Source organism: Ipomoea nil, unplaced genomic scaffold (genome assembly GCF_001879475.1).
Source record: "Ipomoea nil cultivar Tokyo-kokei standard unplaced genomic scaffold, Asagao_1.1 scaffold0276, whole genome shotgun sequence".
Classification (NCBI taxonomy): Eukaryota; Viridiplantae; Streptophyta; class Magnoliopsida; order Solanales; family Convolvulaceae; genus Ipomoea; species Ipomoea nil.
Window position 1 is genome coordinate 2,716,031 of NW_017616704.1, and position 16,395 is coordinate 2,732,425.

Genomic DNA, 16,395 nt, shown 5'->3' on the forward strand with positions numbered 1-16,395 from the left:
AATATAATTCTTTTAATTATTATTCAACATATTGGAATCATAATATATATGAAATACAATTATAAATAATCAATTATGTAAATTTTGTTTATAAATATATCTAAATATGTTCATTATTAAATACTATATTACTAATACAGAATTTTAATTTTGTATGTTATGAACAAATATACCCTGGCAAATATATGAAAAATCTAACTATATTATTATATTGTATATTTTAATATTTATTTATTTTTAAAATTTTTTATTTAAATTTATGATAATATAATTTATTCATGATGCACGGGTAAAACCCTAGTATTACATTACATCAAATAATAGATTGATAAGAATAATTGATTCCAGAAAATGAAATTAGAAAAATAAAAAATCTTAATAAATAAAAGAATATTATTCCATTTTAGTAAAGCAGTAAGGCGAGAGAAAATTGGGGCAATAGGGTGAGATTTTTGTTTTGTTTGAAATTTTTGAATAAAGTACGAAACAGAGGTTTAATTCTCCGTTTTCTACTCGCGCGTCACACACACGTTAGTGTGCCTCTGGACGCTGTACCAAACGTTAGGTAAAGATGACGCGCCGGTAGCGAGAGTGGGAGTGTAGATTGCCAAAACCGTATATCACTAGACGCTCAGTCTCGCCTCTCTCTCTCTCTTCCCCATGTAACCAGACCTTCCTCATTCTCCCATTTATTCCTACTCCATCGGAGCTTCTCTCTCTAAAACCCATTCCTTCTCTTTCTTCATGATCGTCGTTTCACGTCTCTTCCTCTCCTCTCTCTAAAACCCCATGATCATCATCGCCGCCCCCTTTGTAATCTGCTTCAACTTAGCTGCAAAAATGGCGTCTCTCGTTGTGTAGTCCCTTTTCGTACGTACCTAACTCCAGTCTCTTCGTTTTCCCTTAAACCCCTTTCTGCATTTTTCCAGCTAAATACACAGATACTGCAAATGGCGGGTCCTTGGAACGCTTCTTATTCCGACTCCACTCATCATACTCGCGCTTCTCGCCTCACCTACCTTCCTCCCCATCTACGCAACTCCATTACCGATACTCTTCCTGAACGTTTCTACCGTTCTGCTCGCGGCGGAACGGCCCGGGGGAGAGGCCATGGTCGGGGAGGTGGGCAAGCCAGGCCAAGAAATCCGGTTTGGAACGCTCAGTCGGACTTGAAATTTGATGATCTCCAGAGTGAGGAAGACGTGGTGAAGGGCAACGTTAACGTGAACGCGTACGACGACGTTCCGGTGGAGACGAGCGGGAAGGATATTCCTGAAGCAGTGAGGTCGTTCTCTGAGCTTGACTTCTGCGAGGCTCTCACCCAGAATATCAACAGATGTAAGTACGTTAAGCCCACTCCTATTCAAAGGTATGCTATTCCGGTGGCGATGAACGGGCGGGACCTCATGGCTTGCGCACAGACTGGTTCCGGCAAGACGGCGGCGTTTTGCTTCCCCATTATCAATGGGATTCTCAGCGAAAGGCCCAAAGGTGCTGGTAGGAGAGGGTTCAGGAATTCCAAAGCCGCTTCTCCCCTCGCTCTAATTCTGGCTCCTACCAGAGAGCTTTCTTGTCAGGTTGACTGCCTTTCAACTCTTTTCTCTTTTTGGGTTTTTAATTTTTTTTATATGTTCATTTCATTCTTCTCAGGTTTACTCCGTCGTATGTATTCTTTTCTAGTTTTCTGCATTTTGTTATATATATGAATGAATACCTCAAGGGTCATAGCTTTCACCCTTTACTTTGCTTTTCCTTTACCCTTTACGTTTGAATGTAGATACATGAAGAGGCCAAGAAGTTTTCTTATGAGACAGGATTAAAGATCGTGGTTGCATATGGAGGGGCACCAATACTTCCACAGGTTGTAATATTTGTCTTCTTCTGCTTGAAAGTAATTGTTATTTAGGGGATTAACAAATACCTAATAAGACTTTGCATATGATGATTTGAAGCTAGTTGCATAAATGTGCAACCCATTGTTGCCTTTTGCATCTTCTCTAGTCTATCAGTTCAGTTGTAGAACATTCATTGTACTGCTAGCTTTAAATAAAAGTTATTCCTCTTACTGATGCTTTCTTTATGTTATTAATTGTTTTTGTTTTCAGTGATATCTTTTCTGTGTGTAAGTTTTGACTTAAACTCGCAAATGGTTCCCAAAGTTGTTTCGTTATATGTATTGCTTGAATGAATGATTGGGTGTTGAAACTTTATTCTACAGCTGCGCAATCTGGAAAAGGGTGTTGACATCTTAGTTGCTACTCCTGGACGCTTAGTTGATATGATGGAGAAATCAAGAGTTTCCTTGAGAGAAATCAAATATTTGGCTTTGGATGAGGCTGACCGGATGCTGGATATGGGATTTGAGCGCCAAGTCCGCAGGATAGTTCAGTATTCAGAGATGCCTCCACCTGGCAAGAGGCAGACAATGCTTTTTAGTGCTACATTTCCAGCTCAGATACAGGCCAGTTTCATCTCTAATTAAATTGATTGTATAACATGGTTTTGCGGTGCAATGTTATACTGGAATTTGGTGTATTATGGTTTATGATGATGCCATGAATTTGGTGTTTATTTTTTACTTATTTTTCCCATTTCTAGTGTTGTATACTTATACTTAATTATTTGCTCTTACCAATTGACTTTAGTATTGCAGAGTCTAGCATCAGAGTTTCTTTCAAATCATGTATTCCTATCTGCTGGAAAAGTTGGATCAAGCACTGATCTAATTGTTCAAAAAGTTGAACTTGTTCATGAGTCAGACAAGAGGGATATTTTGATGAACCTTCTTCACGACCAAACTGCAAATGGAACTCAAGGAAAGGTAGAAAATGAATCCTTGTTGCATATAGATTATATATCTGCTGGAATGATCATAACCTGCATACAATTTTGATTTGACAGAGTCTGACACTAGTGTTTGTGGAGACTAAAAGGGGAGCAGATGCCTTGGAACACTGGCTGTTAGGAAATGGTTTCCAAGCTGTTGCCATACATGGTGACAAAGAACAGATGGTTGGTCTTAATATTATTGATATGCTTATATGCTTGTGAGAATTATTATGATTTTGAGATTTCATCATTAAGCTGTGCTGTGCTTCTTGGTTCCATTAAAATGTTAAATTCCTAATGTTTATGCACTTAGATAGAAGAAAGGTTTGATTTAAGAGATAGTTATAGTATTTCCTTTTCCCTGGACAGTGAATTTCAAACATCATTACTTGGTGAATTGTGTGTTTTATGATCAAAATGTTACATTACACCTTATGGTGATTAAAATTCAACATATTTTTTTGGGAAATTAGAAACAAGCTGAAGTGTGCAATTTTGGTTTTGTTTTATATATTAAACAAATGTGTAATATATAATCACAGTATAGAAAAAGCATACATACTAGTATACTAGTATGTGTGTGTTTGATCTTGTACTAGTATACTAACATTTATTGTGTGCTTGGCTTTGAAGGAAAGGGAAAGAGCACTAAGATCATTCAAAACTGGACGAGCTCCAATTTTAGTTGCTACAGATGTTGCTTCTCGGGGCCTGGACATCCCCCATGTTTCCCATGTGATAAATTTTGATTTGCCAAGGAGCATAGATTACTATGTTCACAGGATAGGTAGGACTGGGCGTGCTGGTAAATCTGGGTTAGCAACTGCATTTTTCAGCAGTAAAAACACTCCTCTTGCAAAGGATCTTGTTGAATTAATGCAGGGGGCAAATCAAGAAATCCCAACATGGCTTAATGAATATGCTGAGAAATCTTATTGTGGCAATGGTGAGAGGGTAAAGAAATTTGGTGGTTTTGATTACGGAAACACTGCTGCTTATGATAGCTTTGGAGAGAATTGGTCTAGCCAGTATACTGAAACAGCTCCGCCTTACTATCCCTGCACTGCTGACAGTAATCCATTTACGTATGGTGCTCCATTTGCTGCTGCTGCTGGTTATTATGTTCATCCTGAAACTATGGTTTCGGGCAACTATGGTTTCGAGCAAGCATCCCTTGCTGCAAATGACTGGAATTGATTCTTAATTCCTCACTATCTGGTTATGTTCATATAACCCCCTATTGTTATATACTGGTATGGATATGACTTAATTAAACACTGGTAGTATCTGACATAGATGTCATAGCAGTGTTAGTATCTTTTGGGTTTTGGTTCATTTATGCTAAAATGCCATTTGACTGCACGTATAAGTACAGATACTGTAGTAGGAAGGATTAAGGAGCAATGCCATCCCATCAGTAGTTCAATCTAGTACGGCTTTTTGTAAAGTTCTTCTAAAACTGCTTGTAGAGCTCTAGCTCACTCCTTGCTCTTATCAATTTAAATCACTGCTTTATTTTGTCAGCTGTGTATTACTGCTATCCCTTTGCAATTTTATTGATTCTGTTCCATTTTCATTTTTCCTGTCAAAGTTCAAACTTGTACAGTAGAAATTGCTATTAGAGCATCCATGTTAATGGATATTTTGTGGTTTTTGAAAGAAAAGCATGAGAGAGATTTGAGACAATTTTTTTTTTCCCTTTTGTAGGATAGTGGGTCCCACAAAAAAAATAATTTTTGTAGGGCAACTCAATTTTTCTCTCTCAACTCCCCTCTTTCTTTCACATGAGCAAAAAGGTTGCAAAAGTCTCTCAAAAATCACAAATGGGGAGACTCGTAGAGCAAACCCATCAGAAGTTTTTTCATGATTTTTTAAGGTTCTGCTAAGAGCATTTGCATCAATGGTGCATGGGGAGGTTTTTGCACCATGAAAAACCAAGCAAAGGTTTTTGAGAGATGAGAAGAGTAGATTTTTTATGTTTGGGTTCTCCTGCAACACTTGATTTTTGGATATTAAAAAAAAAAAAAGAGCAGTGAGACACGCAAATGCGTTACACTGCCCAACCAGCGACCAGCGAGCGCGTGTATTACACACGCCTGCTGGGGCGTTGCTGGGGTGTTTTAGAGTGGCAGCCAGCTGGCGGCACTCTAAAACCAAAGGGAATTTGGCAACTGGCAACGACCAAATTTTCGATCGTTGTCATTGGCAACTACCAATTTAACAAACAAAAATATTAATTATTATTTTTATTTCCTATAAATACCATGTATTTCACAATTTTTCAACACTTTTCATTCTACTCTCAATTCATTCCTATACTACATCCTATTCATTCATATTTCTCTCAATTTTTAAGTAATTAGTTTTAATTTTTAAGCAATTAGTTGTTTAATTTAAATTTATTATTATAATTTTAATTAAATGTAGGTATGTTTATTTAAATTAATTCTCACTACAATTATAAATTTATAATTCAAATAAATAAAAAAATAATTAAAATATAGGTTAGGGTCCCTAATATTCTGGTAAAGATTTTGTTTTAAATATAACCAAAATTAAAAATTAAAATACAATTACTCTTTCATCATTGTTTTTCAAATCTATCCTTATTTAATTGTTGTTTAACTTTTAATCATATCCGTCCATTGAAACTTTATCAATGGATGGGATGAGCTCTCATGATCTCATTGGATCCACGTAATATATATATATATATATATATATATATATATATATATATATATATATATATATATATATATATATATATATATATATATATATATATGGATGCACTCAGGTGCGAATAAGTGTCCAGTAAGGAAATGCGAACGAATCAGCGCGCGACACGTGTCCAGATCTAATAAATTAAAAAAAAAACCCGGTGGCATTTTCGTAAATAATTGAACATCTATGTGCAAGTAAAATCATTTATTAGTGCACCTACTTTCACCTATTAGTGTATGTAATTTTGCCTTGTTAACATTCACTTCCCTCAATCATTCATTCAGCTGGGTGCACCTACTTATACCTACAGGTGCAACTACTTATACCTACAGGTGCAAATACTTATAATTATAGATGCAACTACTTATGACTATAGGTGCACTTCGTATTGATGCTCATTGTAAATTTTACTTGCACCTATAATACATTTTACTTGCAATTCAATGTTCAATTATTTCTGAAAATGCCATCGCGTTTTTTTTTTTTTTTTAAATCAGTGTTTCTCATCGATTAGATCTGGACACGTGGACGGAAAGACTTTATCGACAATCCCAACACGCGAAAGGCCTTTATCGACAAACTTTAAGCTCAAAAGTTAGAAACCATCTTCTTCCTCTCAAAAACCTCCATCGACAACGACGAAATCGAAAAGACACTCAAAAAAACTCTCAAAAGCACTCTCAAAAACCACACTCCTTTGCTACAACGACTGAAGATTGTTCGTTTTCACTCAAGAATATGGACGAAGAACAAAGCCTAGTGGTTCGTGCAAAAGAAACAACAGCTAAACGAGGTAAAACAGAGTTATGTTTCTTGTTTCTTCTGCATTTTACTTATATTTTTTGCTATAATGCTACAATGTGTAAGTGTCTTCGACAAAATAGTTAAAAAAAACACTATTTTTGCATATCCAAAACCCTAATCAACATGTAAACCAACTGATCACTTTACATGGTAACAAACAATAATATTTTAAGCTATATGCGTGCATATGTGTTTACTGCACTCCAAATTTCTATTCATGCAAGTATTTTAAGCAATATTTGCAAGTACTCCTCTGATATTGTGCACCTAATGTTGTGTTCTTATTCTGTCAGTTAGTATGTATTCTGCAACAATTTTGATGTATTCTTACTTTTAGATTTCAACATAAGTGCAACTAAATGTTAGATAATGTTCTCTGTTTTTGTAGTCTGCCTTAATTGTCATTTGAAACAAAGTTATGTTCTCTTGTTTCTTCTACATTTTACTTATAATTTTTGCTATAATGCTACAATGTGTAAGTGTCTTTGACAAAATAGTTAAAAAAAATACACTATTTTTGCATATCCAAAACCCTAAGCAACATGTAGACCAAATGATCACTTTGCATGGTACCAAACAATAATATTTTAAGCTATATGCATGCATCTGTGTTTACTGAACTCTAAATTTCTATTCATGCAAGTACTTTAATCTATATTTGCAAGTAATCCTATGATATTGTGCACCTAAAGTTGTGTACCTATTCTGTCAGTTAGTAGGTATTCTGCAACAATTTTGATGTATTCTTATGTTTAGATTCCAACATAAGTGCAACTAAATGTTAGATAATGTTCTCTCATTTTGCAGTCTGCCTTGATTGTCATTTAAAAATAATTCTGCAACAACTTTACTCTACTGATGCATGTAGATGACATATATACATGCACCTACTATAACACAATCTACCTTTGAAATTACTTTAGTTTATATGTGAAAGTAACATTTTTTTTTATTTGAAAAATAACTCTCACAGGACAAAAAAGATACACAGAAGGCTCAAGAAAGTCTAAACGACATGCTAAAAAATCAAAGAAATCAACTGAACAGATGATAATTGATGACTCACCTGAAGAATGCACCCCTGAAGAACCCCAACCGGGAGAACCTGATCAAGAAGAACCACAACCGGAAGAAACTAATCAAGAAGAACCCCAACCTGCAGGATCTGAGCAATCTGAACATGAAGAACCAGAACAATCCGAACCAGAAGAACCACAACCTGCAGAATCTGAAGAAGAAGAATCCCAAGCTGAAGAACATGAACAAGAAGAATCCCAAGCTGAAGCTCATGAACAAGAAGAATCCCAAGCTGAAGAACATGACAAGAAGAATCCCAATATGAATACAGTGAATCCACAGAGGGATCTGATGATGAAGAAACCCAACTTGTTCAAGAAACAAACACACAAACAGAAGATAAAACATACAATGCTGTTTCTTACCCATCCTTAACAACAAGAGCAACCCCATACCAACTTATCAAAGCTTTTGAGCAATTCAACGATGCACAATGGCAAAGTGTAAAAGAGATGGGGTTTGAGCACCTGCGTCATCAACGTATTCCAAAAGTCCCAGGCAAAATGGGATGGTGGCTTATAAACAACTTTGACCCACGCAACTCTTGTTTACGTGTGAGGGATGGAAAGGAGCTGCACATTACAGATAAGGATGTAGGCCAAGCACTGGGGTTTCCTAATGGAAGAATCAAAATTGAGAGAAGATGTAAAGGAGATGACAATAACACCTAACTTGAAGACTGGAAGAAAGTGTTGGCCAGAAAAGATCTTGATATAACACCTCAGAAGTTGTGTGCAGCAATGGTAGCTTGCAAGAGTGGCGGGGAATGGTTTAAACGACATCTTGCCATACTGATAACAACAATGTTTGTAGAGGGCAGTACAACTGGCTATGTCAACACACATCTGATAAAGAATTTTGCAAATGTGGATGACATTAGTGAACTCAATTGGTGTGAGTATCTACTCAACGCATTAGTCAACAGCAAAATCTCATGGGCAAAAAATACATCACAAAAGTTCATTGGGTCTATACTATTCCTAGCGGTAAGTTTCTTTATGAATGAGAAACACAACTACGAGTGATTACTAAAGCAAAACTAAACATTATTTTATATATTTTGCAGGTTTTTTATGTTGACAGAGTTGTGCTTTACAACAGAACAGTACCTAGGGCATTCCCAGCATTCAAAGGATGGGACACACATCTACTGAACCAAAGGGAAAAGGCTGAGATTAGTTCAGGTGGCTTTGGCTACGGCTACATTGATGAGGCACAGGAAGAAGTCCTGCAACTGACAGACAGAAACAAATCCCAAGACAATGAACAAGACCAGCAGGTAAATTGCAATAATGTTATGTTATGCAACTAGATTAAGTTATATGTGCATGAAGTTATGTGTATTAGTTCACATAGAATTTTGAAACCAAAAAATACTAATAAAAGGTTAACTAGTTGATTAAATACATCCCTATACATGGTTAATACTTCTTGTCTGCAGAAATGATACATACCACATCAATATAATGTTTGAACAATGTTAAAATGTTAATAATACATTGTGCGTAATTAATTTATTTTGTATATGCATGTACACCCTATAATTTGTGCACTCAGAGTATTAACACATGCTTTTACTGACTGCAAAAAAAAAAAAAAAAAAAAAAAGATAAAAAAAAGATAAAACTTCTAGCAAAAACAATAGAAGTAATGGAAATGGCACAAGAGGCACCAAAGCATACAGTTGAAGATGAGAACTTCAAACAGATTGTGGAATCTGCACAAAAACTGCTTGGAATTCCAAATCCTAATGTTACATTGACACAACAAAATGAAGAGTTCTAGAACAACACAGAGTTCATTGCTGCATTTGATGTAATTGATGATGCAATCACCAGAAGAGAGCAGTACAGGAACAAGGTGGCAGAGGACCAAGTTTCAGCTTGGGGCTGACTCAAGAAGAAATTGAAAATGCAATTCGCAATGTCTCAAGGACTGCAGCAGATTCAGGCTTTAAAACACCTCTTAACCCTTCACGTGATGAGGCAACACCAGACCAAGATACACGACAAGAACAAACAGAAGAGCAAACACAGTTGAATGTTGATGAGGTAATGAAACTTTAAAAACTTACTTGCATTATTAGAATATACTACTTGCACTTTGTGCTCAAAGTAGTTGCACTGTATCATTATAGATTCTGCCTGAACAACCACAACCACAACAAGAAGAGCCAGCAGCGGGAGTTGATAAGAATGTATCAAAACAACCTCAGGGACTGCAACCAAGGGCTGACAAGCGGCAAGTGAAAATCACCAATCCATTGAAGTCCCCGTTCTTGACAAGAACAGTTGATGTTCACCGAGCATGGAATAACAATGAAAAAATGATTGCCAAATGGGTTCTAAGACTATATAACTAACAGTGTTGGTCCATCAATATATTAAAGTCTCTACTATATTTATTGATTATTATTATTATTATTATTATTATTATTATTATTATTATTATTATTATTATTATTATTATTATTATTATTATTATTATTATTATTATTATTATTATTATTATTATTATTATTTTTATAAACAGGACAAAAGAGATTTTCAAATATGGTGAAAAAGCAGTCATATGGGATGACATGTTATCCATGACCAATAATACGGAGATTAAGGTCGGAGTCGTAGATGCCTGGTCTACAATTCTAAACTATAAAGAAAGGGCACGTAGCAATACCTCACCTTGCAGATTTTTTGCAACAACATTCGTATGTGTAAGTTTTACAACAACTATAACAACCTTTCATATAAAAAAAAATATTTGTAAAATGCACCCTAACATCTACATTTATTGCAGCTTTTCACGATTGTAGCCCCCTACGGTGACCATGCATTGAGATTTAGAAGATTTTCAGAGAGATTGGATGGTGAAATTGGAGTGACAGAAGGATTAAACCTTGAAAATATTGAGTTGGTAAGCTACACACTATATACGCAATGGTGCAACTAACTTATATCAATATTGCATTAAACTATATCTATTTGTGCAACTAAACTACTAATTCTATGCTTTCAAACAGTTTATGTTCCCCATTGTGCATGCTGAGCACTACTATGTCCTCAGCATAAATTTCAAAAATAAAAGATTTGACATCTTGGACAATTCATCAGTTGAAGGCCCAAAGTATGGAGATATCCCAAAATCACTGGTAATGTTACTCAACAGATTTCATAAAATTTAATGCTTTTATTAGTTTGTATACTGACAATTACATGTAATACAGACAAATATGCTGGCAGAATACTTCCAATCCAAAAATGATGATGCAAAAAGCAAACTTGTACGGGGACTAAAATCATCAAGACTTGAAATGAGCTGGAGAGATGATGAGAACAAAGTTGACTGTGGTGTGTTCACTATGCGACACATGGAGACATATATGGGGAAAGGTGTGAGGGGTTGGGACTGTGGGATTGAAAAAGGAAATCAAGAACAGCTAAACAACCTGCGGGTGAAGTACCTTGCAGTGATCGTGAACGGCCCAATCAATGAACAGCGAGAGCAATGCATGAAGCTTGCCAGAAATTTCCAAAAGGCCTCGAAGTCAAAGAAGTAACGGACACCTAGTTGTTTTTTTGTGAACGTCTGTGAATGTGTTTTTGGTGCAGGCAACTAAATCTTTAAACAAAACAATTTTTGAGTTGCCTTTGAATTTAGGAAGTACTTTTGGAATGTTGACTATATGAAGTCATACTTGTGTGCAAGTACTAGTAGCATAAGTGCTTGTACTCTACTGTAAGGCAGATCTAGTTACCTAGTTATAGAAGGAATGCACCTAACATTTACTGTCAGATCAATGCAATCACTTTTTGTTATAAATGCGTGTAATTGTTTATATTAACACAATTAGATATGCTATATTTCCCATATATGCTAAAACTACTTCCATATCTCCTAAGCCACATGTACAACACATCTTCCTTATTAAAGCAATTAATTTTTCCTACAAGTGCAATTAAATATGCTTTTAATTGCATATAATATACTACACTATTAATAATCATATTTTTATATGAAAGTGTACAAATAATCTCTGCAACCATTTTTCGTTGTAAATGCATTTAATGGTTTATATTATCACAATTATACTTGTAATCAACTTTCATGTAATCTTCACAAGTAATCGTGCAACAATTAGTGCATGTAATCTTCTATATTAGTGCAACAACTTTTCACAACATCCTAACACGAGATATCAGCACTGTAATTTCCATCTAAGCTAAGAACTACTTCCATAACTACTAAACCAACATTATAAAGAACCCCTCATAGTCATATTTTGACAAAAAAAATGTAAATACAATTGTATCTAGAGAGTATCTATAAACTGCACACCTTATCCTTCATTTTCCTCAACACACAATTCCTACTATCATGATTAGGTTTGTTGCAAGTCTTGCAAGTCCTCTCCTTCTTACTTTGTTCAATGGCAATCTCCTTGCAACGTTTAATGCGCCTGCCACTACCCTTGTTCTTTGCTTTGTTTGGTGGAAGAATAGAAACTTCGGAAGGGACTGAAGAACCACATATTGACTCAATGACTAACCTCTTATCAACAGCAGAAGAACAGCCACCCTTATCAGCCAAAAGCATATCTTTGTGGTCCTTAATGATCTGGGAAAACACTTTCAAACGATCAATGTCAGACTGAACCACACTAACACAACATTGAATATCTAACCAAACATTTTTCAAAATCACCAACTTCTCATCAACACCTCCACATTGATCAACAACAACACCATCAATATCAAAAGTTTGACCCAATGATTCACTCTTGGTCCACCGGTTAACTACATAGACCAATGGAATTGAATCCAAGTTCAAATCTTTGAAAACTACAAAAATATGCCTACAAAGCAATCCTACCCTTTCAAACAGTTTACATCCATATGAAGCTTTGACTTCAGCAACATTATGCACCACCCTAAACACTCGGTCATTTCCGTCTTTAATATCATAATACAAAACTCCTTGGTCATCCCGAACATTTAGAACTCGACAGCTAAAACATGCTGCACAAATCTCAGCTTGCACCAAATAAAAAACTGTAAGAATATACACATATGCAGCATGTTTCTCCATAGACAGTGGTGTCTTCAAATCTGGAAAACATGCCTCCGAGTCACTGTTGAGTTTATTAATAGAATAGCGTTGACTATCAATCGCACGATCAAAATGCCTAAAAAAACTCAACCAAGTTGGACTGAGGAGTAGTAAAAGAACCAAACAAACTATTCTCACTCTCCGACTGGGAAGTAGTCATAATTAAACCATTCATACTAACATCACTAAAATATGCAGGAATCCAAAGATGACGAAGATCATACATTTTGACAAACCAACTATGCTCCAACAACCCAAACTCCTCCATGACAAGATTCCATTGATAATCAAATTCAGCTGGTTCCAAATAATGACTCCATACAACAGAATTCAACTTTGACCTAAAAGTCTCATTTTTACTCAATGAAGGGCCATCCTTATCTCCTACCTTTGACATAATGTGCCACATGCAAAACCTATGCTTAGCTTCCTTGAACACACGTGGAAATGCAACCCTCATTGCTGGGTCTTAATAAGTAACAACCAATACTGGCTCACTACCCATCGCTTCCTTGAATTTCTCAAACAACCACACATATGACTCAATATCCTCTTTTGTCAACAACCCAGCCCCAAAAGTAATAGACTTTGTATGATTATTAACACCAGTAAATGGTGTAAACACCATATCATACATGGAAAAACAATGTAAAGTTTGTCAGAGAGTACATGCACATTTAGTGTAAACTAGTTGCACCTATAAACATATATACTTGCACTATGACCAAAAATATGACCAATAACACAACAGAATATAAAACTTATGCCCTACAATACCAAAACTAACCTGTTTGTCTGATATGTAGCATCAAATGACACAACGTCACCAAAAAGGGTAAAATTCTTCCTAGAAACAGCATCAGCCCAAAAAAATCTGGATAAGTGATCATACTCATCAACATCAAATGCAAAAAACAGAGCTGGACATACTTTTTTTTTTTTTAAGAAATTAGTCACAATCATCTGAGCATCAACCCCAGCAGAAAATGAGTCCACATCCCTTTTAATATTCTGAAATTCCAAACTTGTTGCACCAACATTTGCCAACCCACCAAACAACCGAAAACTCTGCATTGGCCCAATGTTCACTTTTCCACAATCAGCAACGAACTTCATATGACCAGGACCAACCTTTCTATTCATCTTCAGAAACTGTCTTGACATTACTGATGTCAATGAATGATTATGACGCTCTTCAAACCTGTGAATAACATAAGTGCCATCACCTCCATATCTAAAAATAGCACAAGCCCCACACCCAACCCTATTTGAAAATCTCCTCCTCTTTTTAACCGAAGACTCCGCATCACCATCCAATTCTACTACTGACGATTTATCCCTACAAACAACATGCTTATGACCCCCTCGATTACAAAGAACATACCTCCAAACAATAGTCCCATCATCAGATTTTGACAAGTGACCTAGTCGAACATCAAACCCAACAATTGATGCATATTTAGTATAAAATGCAACCCCAGTATCCAAATCAGGAAAAACCTTCCCAACAAACGGTTTAACTGAATCTTCACACAAAGGGACATAATATTTTGTCAAACCAGGAGAAGTATCCAAACGATACGAATCCACTTCACCTGTGTGGACAAATGTACAACTACTGGTAATCTACCATAAACTATATATAATTAAAAATTATTGCAAGTACATAAACCATAGTGTGCAAGTAAATAATATATACAACGCAATAAAATAACAAAAAAAATTCCTGGAATGCCGATGGAACAACAACTGTGTGTGCAATTATTCTAACATTATCTAAATGCAAATTCAAACTCCAATGAACATACCTACAGAAACACGATGACTGAATTACAAATTCAACTAAACGTGTAAGCCAGATAACAACAATTCATCTTAGACAATGAATATAAATATACCAGTATTGCAAGTACATAACCCATAGTGTGCAAGTAAAATAATATATACGATGCAATTAAGTAACAAAAAAATTGCATGCATTACAGATGGAACGACAATTGTGTGTGCAATTTTTCTAGAATTAGCTAAATGTAAATTAAACCTTCAATGCAGATACCTACAGAAACACGATGACTAAATTAGAAATTCAACTAAAACGAGTAACCAAGAAACCAACAATTCATCTTAAGCGATCAATATAAACAGACCAATACCTGGCTCCATTGCGATCGTATGCCAAACAGATGATGAATACCTCCGCAGAAGAAGAACTGCAACGTTTATGCGATCACCAGATCGAGCTGTTGATTTCGAATAATAAAGACGACGACTAATAAACCAGGATACAATACAAATTTGGAAACAAACGCCTAAAAAGACAAGAATGTCCTTACAAATGGCAAAACGCGAGATAGTTAATACGAATGAGTTTCGTTAGATGAACGACGATCAACGGTCATAATTAATTCCTATTTCGCGCCTGGGCGACCCGTTAGCACCCAAGTGCAAGTATATATATATATATATATATATATATATATATATATATATATATATATATATATATATATATATATATATATATATATATATATATATATATATATATATATATTGGATTCAGCGAGACCATCCTAATCAGGTGAGATCATGAGATCTCATTTCATCCATTAATAAATTTTCAATGGATGGATAAGATTGAAAGACAAATATTAATTAATTAAGGATAGAATTAAAAGAGAATGGTGGAAGTGTAATTTTATTATGGTGTTTAATTTTGGTTATAATTGAAATAGAATCTTTACCATATTATAAGGGATCCTAACCATGGTAATAATTAATTTTTTTTATTCAGAGTTTTTTAAAAACTAACATGGCGTAAAAAAAACTAACATAAAAACACCTGTAATTGTTATTTACGTTAATTTTGCGGCGGTGTGTGCGTGTGGGTGGTATGGCATGTGCAAATTTCTGGGAATTACGTATCCAATTAAACACACCTATTTGAGTTTGGTATATGGTTTTGCCGGAAAATCTGGGGTGGGTAGTGAGGGCATCTGACGCGTAGGGTAATGAAACTTCCAGTTAGTGTATCTGTAATTTTTATTTTGGTTTATGTTGCGGCGGTGTGTGCGTGTTTGTGGTATGGCATGTGTAAAGTTCTGGGAATTATGTATCCAATTAAACACACCTATTTGAGTTTGGTATATGGTTTTGGCGGAAAATCTGTGGTTGGTAGTGGGGGCATATGACGCGTAGGGTAATGAAACTTCCGGTAAGTACCTCTGTAAGTTTTATTTTGGTTTATGTTGCGGCGGTGTGTGCGTGTGTGTGGAATGTCGTGTGCATAATTCTTGGAACGATGCATCCAATTAAACACACCTATTTGAGTTTGGTATATGGTATAACCGGAAAATCTGAGGTGGGTAGTAGGTGCATATAATGCGTAGGGTAATGAAACTTCCTGTAAGTGCATCTGTATTTTTTTTATTTAGGTTTGTGTTGCAGCGCTTTGTGCGTGTGTAGGGTATGGTGTGTGCGAATTTCTGGGAAATACGTATCCAATTAAACACCCCTATTTGAGTTTGCTATATGGTTTTTTGTTTGATATGTGCAGAGCCGCGTGTGTCTGTGGGTCTTAGTGTGTGCGTGTGAAGTGGTGGGTAAAACTCAAATGTGGTAATGTTGTGGTTGTTGTTTAGAGTTAAGTTTGTTTGTGATACGTAATGCTGTGTATATGTGGTGTATGGATTTTTGTTTTTGGCATGTGATAAGTATTCGTTTTTCATAAGTAGTTCATTTTCCACATCTTGATGGCGTGTGCGCACACAGCGGTATGTGTGTGCGTCATGCTGGGTGTGTGTGCAGGAGCGGCTCGGGGCGTGTGGTCCAATGGGGAAAGGAATGTAATGA

General features: G+C 35.7%; 2 protein-coding genes across 2 annotated transcripts; one reads left to right on the plus strand and one right to left on the minus strand.

Annotated features, from left to right (window-relative positions):
• Positions 1 to 659: 659 nt before the first annotated feature.
• On the plus strand, positions 660 to 4,352 carry LOC109154750 (DEAD-box ATP-dependent RNA helicase 52C-like). The gene is made up of 6 exons (XM_019302480.1): positions 660 to 1,577; positions 1,778 to 1,852; positions 2,210 to 2,461; positions 2,654 to 2,821; positions 2,902 to 3,012; positions 3,463 to 4,352. The coding sequence occupies exons 1-6, from the start codon at positions 951 to 953 to the stop codon at positions 4,024 to 4,026; spliced, it is 1,797 nt and encodes a 598-aa protein (XP_019158025.1). The 5' UTR covers positions 660 to 950; the 3' UTR covers positions 4,027 to 4,352.
• A 7,405-nt stretch (positions 4,353 to 11,757) lies between these two features.
• LOC109155538 (protein FAR1-RELATED SEQUENCE 3-like) lies at positions 11,758 to 13,171 on the minus strand. Its single transcript, XM_019303142.1, has 3 exons — positions 13,034 to 13,171; positions 12,780 to 12,931; positions 11,758 to 12,619 (listed from the first exon to the last, which is right to left on the minus strand). The coding sequence occupies exons 1-3, from the start codon at positions 13,169 to 13,171 to the stop codon at positions 11,758 to 11,760; spliced, it is 1,152 nt and encodes a 383-aa protein (XP_019158687.1).
• Between the last annotated feature and the right edge of the window lie 3,224 nt (positions 13,172 to 16,395).

Coding starts and splice junctions, on each gene's coding strand:
- LOC109155538 (XM_019303142.1), bottom strand. CDS start 13,171: ATGGTGTTTACACCATTTACTGGTGTTAATAATCATACAAAGTCTATT. Junction 12,932..13,033: donor AAGCGATGGGTAGTGAGCCA/GTATTGGTTGTT, acceptor ATTATGTCAAAG/GTAGGAGATAAGGATGGCCC. Junction 12,620..12,779: donor GGGTTGTTGGAGCATAGTTG/GTTTGTCAAAAT, acceptor GAGTTTTTTTAG/GCATTTTGATCGTGCGATTG.
- LOC109154750 (XM_019302480.1), top strand. CDS start 951: ATGGCGGGTCCTTGGAACGCTTCTTATTCCGACTCCACTCATCATACT. Junction 1,853..2,209: donor CATATGGAGGGGCACCAATA/CTTCCACAGGTT, acceptor TGTTGAAACTTT/ATTCTACAGCTGCGCAATCT. Junction 2,462..2,653: donor CATTTCCAGCTCAGATACAG/GCCAGTTTCATC, acceptor TTAGTATTGCAG/AGTCTAGCATCAGAGTTTCT.